General features: G+C 43.6%; 1 protein-coding gene across 1 annotated transcript in view; it reads left to right on the forward strand.

Moving 5' to 3' along the window:
• Positions 1-5,651, forward strand: part of FXN (frataxin) — a 28,879-nt gene extending 23,228 nt beyond the window's left edge. Inside the window, exon 5 of the mRNA XM_053574559.1 lies at positions 1,868-5,651. Coding sequence (XP_053430534.1) covers positions 1,868-2,018 — 151 coding nt within the window. The 3' untranslated portion in view covers positions 2,019-5,651. The remainder of the gene's footprint in view (positions 1-1,867) is intronic.
• The last annotated feature ends 349 nt before the right edge of the window (positions 5,652-6,000 follow it).

Genomic DNA, 6,000 nt, shown 5'->3' on the forward strand with positions numbered 1-6,000 from the left:
GTCAGAGATACTATACTCCTCAAAAAAAAAAAAAAATTTTTTTTTTTGAGACAAAGTCTCACTCTGTCACCCTGGATAGAATGCCATGGGATCATAGCTCACAGCAACCTCAAACTCTTGGGCTCAAGCTATTCTCTTGCCTCAGCTTCCCGAGTAGCTGGGACCAAAGGCACCCACCACAGCACCTGACTAGTTTTAGATTTGCTCAGGCTGATCTGGAACTCACCCACCTTGGCCTCCCAGAGTTCTAGGATTACAGGCAAGAGCCACCACGCCTGACCCTTCTCAGCTTTTTATATTGGTCCAAAATATCTTTCAGAAGGCTAATTTTGGGTTTTTTTTTTAATTGACCACTTTTCAGGTCCTGTCGAATAAGCAATGTTTCTTGGCCACCTTGCCCTCCCTGAAGAAGATGTGGGATGGAATAAAGGAGAGGTCTGGGGGACACCTGAATGTTAATGCCTGGCTCACAACCCTTGGGGCAGCATGGAAGGGTCTGGAGGTTCTGCCTGGCCACCTCGTAGCAGCCTCTGAGTACAGGGCCAAGGGAATGTTCTCTCTGGGTGTGGTCTGGATTATTGGGACATGTTGAAACCCCAGCATTTGGTTGCTAACATTAGAATCCTTGGTAATTCTTCCCTTCCAAACTTCTCTCCCTGGCAAGCTCCTCCCAGCCTGTGTCTTTGGGAGAGCTCTCCTTGTGTGCTCCAGGGTGACTCCAGTGCCCCCTTCCTTAGGCTCCCCACGTGCTCTGCTCTTACCTTCAACACAGCGCCATCACAGGTCAGTGTCACCTGATGCTGTGTCCACCCCTAGCCATGCGGCTGTGACGAGATAGAATTTGGCAAATATGCCGTGTCCATCTTAAAAGCTGTGGCAAATTGATCTACAACTATAAACTTGTCCACACAAGTACAGCATTCTCAAAGTGACGGGCGCATGGCATTGGCATTGCTTACTAGATGAGCTCGAAGTATATGAACTGGCCCATCAGACTTGCAACTTCATGGATTTAACATTGAATTAAAAAAAATTTTAAATAATAGTTTAGGTGGTTGCTGAAGGGCTGACAGAGGAGGGAACTGCTTACTGGGTACCATCTGCCCTGTTACCTTAGGGTTCCACATGTGTGGACTCAAGCAACTGCAGATCAAAAATATTTGAGAAAAAAAAGAATACAATAATTAAGAACATAAATAAACTGGAGCATTTACGTTATAGGTATTATAAGTAATCTAGAGATAGTTTAAAGTATACAGGAGGATGTGTGTAAGTTATATGAAATACCGTGTCATATTAGGGAGTGGAGCATCCACAGGGTTTGGTGTTGATGGGGGTCCGAGGACCTATCCTCCATGCATACTGAGGGACTACTCCTTTTGGAGTAGGACAGATATTTGGGACTAGATAGAGGTAGTGCTTGCATAAGATTGTGAATAATACTAAATGCCACTGTATCGTTCATTTTTAGATGATTACTTTCATGTTACATGAATTTCGCCTCAATGATTACTAAAAGTTTAGGCAAGGCACACATTATGTCAGTGGGACAAAAAATGATCGTAATTTTAAAGACACTGGTCTAACGTAGCAGGTGTGATATGTGAGGTGGAGAAACGAGGAATCGGAATGTGATACGTGGATATTCATCAATAAGGGTCATGTGTTTACAGGTCTTGAGAATTGTTCTATGAATCGTCGCGAGGATAAAATGTGCAAGAAATCAAATATATACTATCCCTCATTAAGTGTTACTGTCGAGTGCTTCTCTCCAGTCCATTTCTTGGTTGGCAGTGTTGGTGGCACCAGTGACCTTCCTGAAGGGCTTGTCCTCGTGGACTTACTGTGTATTTGTTTTGTCCCCCAGTGGGCCCAAGCGCTACGACTGGACTGGGAAAAACTGGGTGTACTCTCACGACGGTGTGTCCCTCCACGAGCTGCTGGCGGCTGAGCTGACTAAAGCCTTAAAAACCAAAGTGGATTTATCTTCCTTGGCCTATTCCGGAAAAGGCCCTTGACAGCCAGCCCAGTTTTGAAGCTGTTGGGCTAAAACCCCAGCCTCGTTCTGCAGTTCAGCGTCTGCGTCTTCCCGTTCCTGCTTCTGAGGACAGTTGAACTGTGCTCTGTGAAAAGAATGTGTTGCCTGCCACCCCAAGTTCTGACTTCTAATTTCTATACAGGTTATTATTATTTTTTTTTTTTTTGCATTTATTGTCTGATTTCCTCCTTCACATGCAAAATGTACCGCTTATCTTTTTTTAATGTTTTCTACCTATACCTTAATATAGTAACCTCACAAAAAGAAAAAAAAGAAGAAAAACATGCAGGAGGAGAAATGAATTGTCTTCACTTTTGATTCTTGGAAGGATTTATGCAAAAACTACATGAAGAGGGCTGGCCCTTCTATTTTAAAATGACACTCATTAAAGGGTAGCCTATAGATGTTCCCAGACCTCTTTCAAAAAGTAAGCATTTTTTGAGCTTCTTAGCATTAAAGTGTCAGAGGTAACTCAGGTGGGAAGAGCATCTCCCATTGTGGGTTTTTTTTTTTTGTTTTGTTTTTTTTGTTTTTGGCTGGGGCTGGGTTTGAACCCGCCACCTCTGGTATATGGGGCCTGTGCCCACTCCTTTGAGCCACAGGCATCGCCCTCCCGTTGTGCTTTGTGCCTGCCAGGGTGTGGCCTACACTGGATTATTCAGGGAGACCTGCTGCTGTTTTTTCCACGTACTCATTCCTGTGTGTGCACAGACATTATTTTTACTTTAAAGGTCAATATATAGTCAGCTGCTGCAATACAAGTTGGAGAACGAAAAAAAAATCTCCCAAAGACAAGAGGGGGAGATGAGAGGGAGCCATTTCCATGAGCTAAGTGATACAGTGTCATAAACAAGGTCATAGAGCTGAGGAGTACCTTGTAAACATGAAGGGTCATATAAATGAAAGAGAGATTCGATAAAAAGAGCCCTGGTCCTAGACACAGCTCAGCCGCGTGTGTATCTGTGGACCAGCTTCACAAACTTCCTGGCCCTCTGTTTTCCTGTCGGTTAGATAAGAGGATAGAGTATAGTTGCATCTCGACATTCGCTGGTCTTATCAGACAGCCTAACAGGCTAATATTAATTCCTACTGGGTAGACGAAGGGAAGGCAATGAACCACATTGTAAATATACATATTGCTATTGGTGTTGCCCATTGGAATTCCAGATGAGTTCTTGCTGAAATAATAGTCATCCTTTATTGTGCACTTACTAGGTTATTAGCTGTTTCACCATATTACCTCATTTTCATTTTTATCGACCTGCACTTTTTATTATACATGAAGCAACAAGGCTCCAGGACATTAAAACTCACTCAGAATTATCTTGTGTTGTTTTCTTACCAAAGATTCATCACTGACAAGTCCGTGAATGCATAGCCAAGGCTTCTGCAATGGGTGAACAAAACTCCATGATAGATAGATAAGAAGAAGTCTTAACAATAGAGCACTATAAACAGACACTAACTGGGTACTTAAAATATTTTTTTCTTCAGAAATAAAACTTTTTAGACTGATGGAAATGGTCTAAGTGGAGTAGGTCAGTCCCACTGGGAATGTGTGTGTATTTATGTGTTCATGTCTTGTTTCTAATGAAAGTTTCATTGTGCCTCGCTTGCTTGGAGCTCAGTGACCTCTATCTGGAACAGAACACAAATTTAAGTAGGGAGTCAGGCTGCTGGAGCACAGAAACGGAAGTAAAGACATCTGTGCTCGGCCAGGCATGGTGACTCACAGCTGTGATCCTAGTACTCTGGGAGGCTGAGGCCAGGAGTTCCAGACCAGCCTTGGCAATATACTAGACCCTGTCTCTACAAAAAAAAAAAAAAAAATTACCTGGGCATGGTGGCTTGCACCTAGAGACCTGGCTCCTCAGGAAGGTGAGACAGGAGGATCTCTTGAGCCCAGAAGTTTGAGGTTACGGTAGGCTACGATTGTGCAAATGCACCCCAGCCTGGCTGAGAAAACCTGTCTACAAAAGGACAAAATTATAATTTGACAAGCAAACTGGACGTTTATCACAGTGGGGGCCAACAGCCCCCTCCATCTCAGACCCTGGGTGCATCACCTCTTTGATGATGTAATCCAGTCACCTGTGTTAAGGATGAGTTTTCAGGAAAAGGTTGTTAAATATTCAGTATAACATGTTAAAAGGAAATGGCACAATAAAAATTTTGAAAGCTTTTTCTCTTATAGGTAGATCCTCAGCCATATAGAAAATAAAACTTTTCAAAATGACTTAATTTACCTCTATTTGGAGTTATGGAGAAGCCCTGAGGTGTGTGTGTAAGGCAGAACCTGAGGTTTTATTTTTTGAGACAGAGTCTCACTCTGTGCCCTGGGTAGAGTACCGTGGCGTCGTCACAGCTCACAGCAACCTCAGGCTCTTGGGCTCGAGATCCTCTTGCCTCAGCCTCTCAAGTAGCTGAGACTACAGGCGCCCGCCACAATTCCCTGTTAGTTTTTCTATTTTTAGGAGAATCAGGGTCTTGCTTTTGCCCAGGCTGATCTCAGACTCCTGAGCTCAAGCATTCTACCCACCTCAGCCTCCCAGAATGCTAGGATTACAGGCATAAGCCACCATGCCCGGCCTCAAATGATAGGTTACAACATGCTTTCTCCAACTATACCTGCCCCGAATTCTGATACATCACTTTGCCACCTCTAAAGAATGACCTATGGGGCGATGCCTGTGGCTCAGTGGGTAGGGTGCCAGCCCCATATACTGAGGGTGGAGGGTTCAAATCCTGCCAGGGCCAAACTGCAACAACAACAAAAAATAGCCGGGCATTGTGGTGGGAGCCTGTAGTCCCAGCTACTCAGTAGGCTGAGACAAGAGAATCGCCTAAGCCCAAGAGCTAGAGGTTGCTGTGAGTTGTGTGACACCACGGCACTCTACCAAGGGCAATAAAGTGAGACTCTCTCTCTACAAAAAAAAAAAAAAAAGAATGACCTATGTTCACAAAGATGGAGTTTGTATGAACTGACTATGCAAGGTTGCCAAGAAAAACTAGCTACACACTTCCAAGGTACACATTAAGATTAAGGTAATTTTAGTCCATGTCCAGTTAACTTCTTGGCGTGTATTTATCTTTTGCAAACTAAAATAGTACATACGAGAAAAGAGGGAAAGGGAGGGAAGGACAAAGTTTTGAAATTTCACATAAATTTATGCTGCTGCTCAAAACTACAGCTTCATGACTGTCTTTTTATGTATAAAGAAATGCTTTCAAATCTTCAGCTTGAATGAACCATGACCCTTAGAGTGTGCATCCTAAGGTTCCGATTAGTGTCCCCTGTGGAATGTGTAAGACTGAGCTCACTTATATCCCAGCATCTGTTACAGAGGCAGGATCCAAGCTCATCTGTTCTGTCTTCTCTGGCTGTGTCATTTAAGAAATAGAGTGTACCAGAACAGATTTATTGAAATGTTTATTAGCTGAAGATTGATTTAGACTGTTGAAGAAAACACCTGCACCCAGCAGTTAAAATTGGCTTCCAAAGATTTTCTTCTACTGTGAGAAGAAAAGTGAGGCCTCTGAGGCCCCATCCAAGTATAAATGCAACTATAAAAAGGCCTCTAGTATCCATTTGTATTTCTGTGATCTGTGGGACCATGGGTAATGCCACATCTCTCTTTTTTTTTTTAGATAGAGTCACTCTGGTGCGCCACTCGAGAATGCGGTGGCCTCCACCTAGTTCACAGCAACCTCAAACTTCTGGGTTCAAGCGATCTTCCTGGCTCAGACTCCTAGGTAGCTGAGACTGTATGTGCCTGCCACAATGACCAGCTATTTATTTATTTATTTAGTAAAGAAGAGGTCTTGCTGTTGCTCAGGTTGGTCTGAAACTCCTAAGCTCAAGTGATCCACCTCCCTTGGCCTCCCAAGTGCTAGGAATATAGGCGTGTGCCACCAGGCCCCTGGCAGTAATGCCCATGTTGGTCTCAAAGTTTTTAGTTTCC

Source organism: Nycticebus coucang, chromosome 2 (genome assembly GCF_027406575.1).
Source record: "Nycticebus coucang isolate mNycCou1 chromosome 2, mNycCou1.pri, whole genome shotgun sequence".
Classification (NCBI taxonomy): Eukaryota; Metazoa; Chordata; class Mammalia; order Primates; family Lorisidae; genus Nycticebus; species Nycticebus coucang.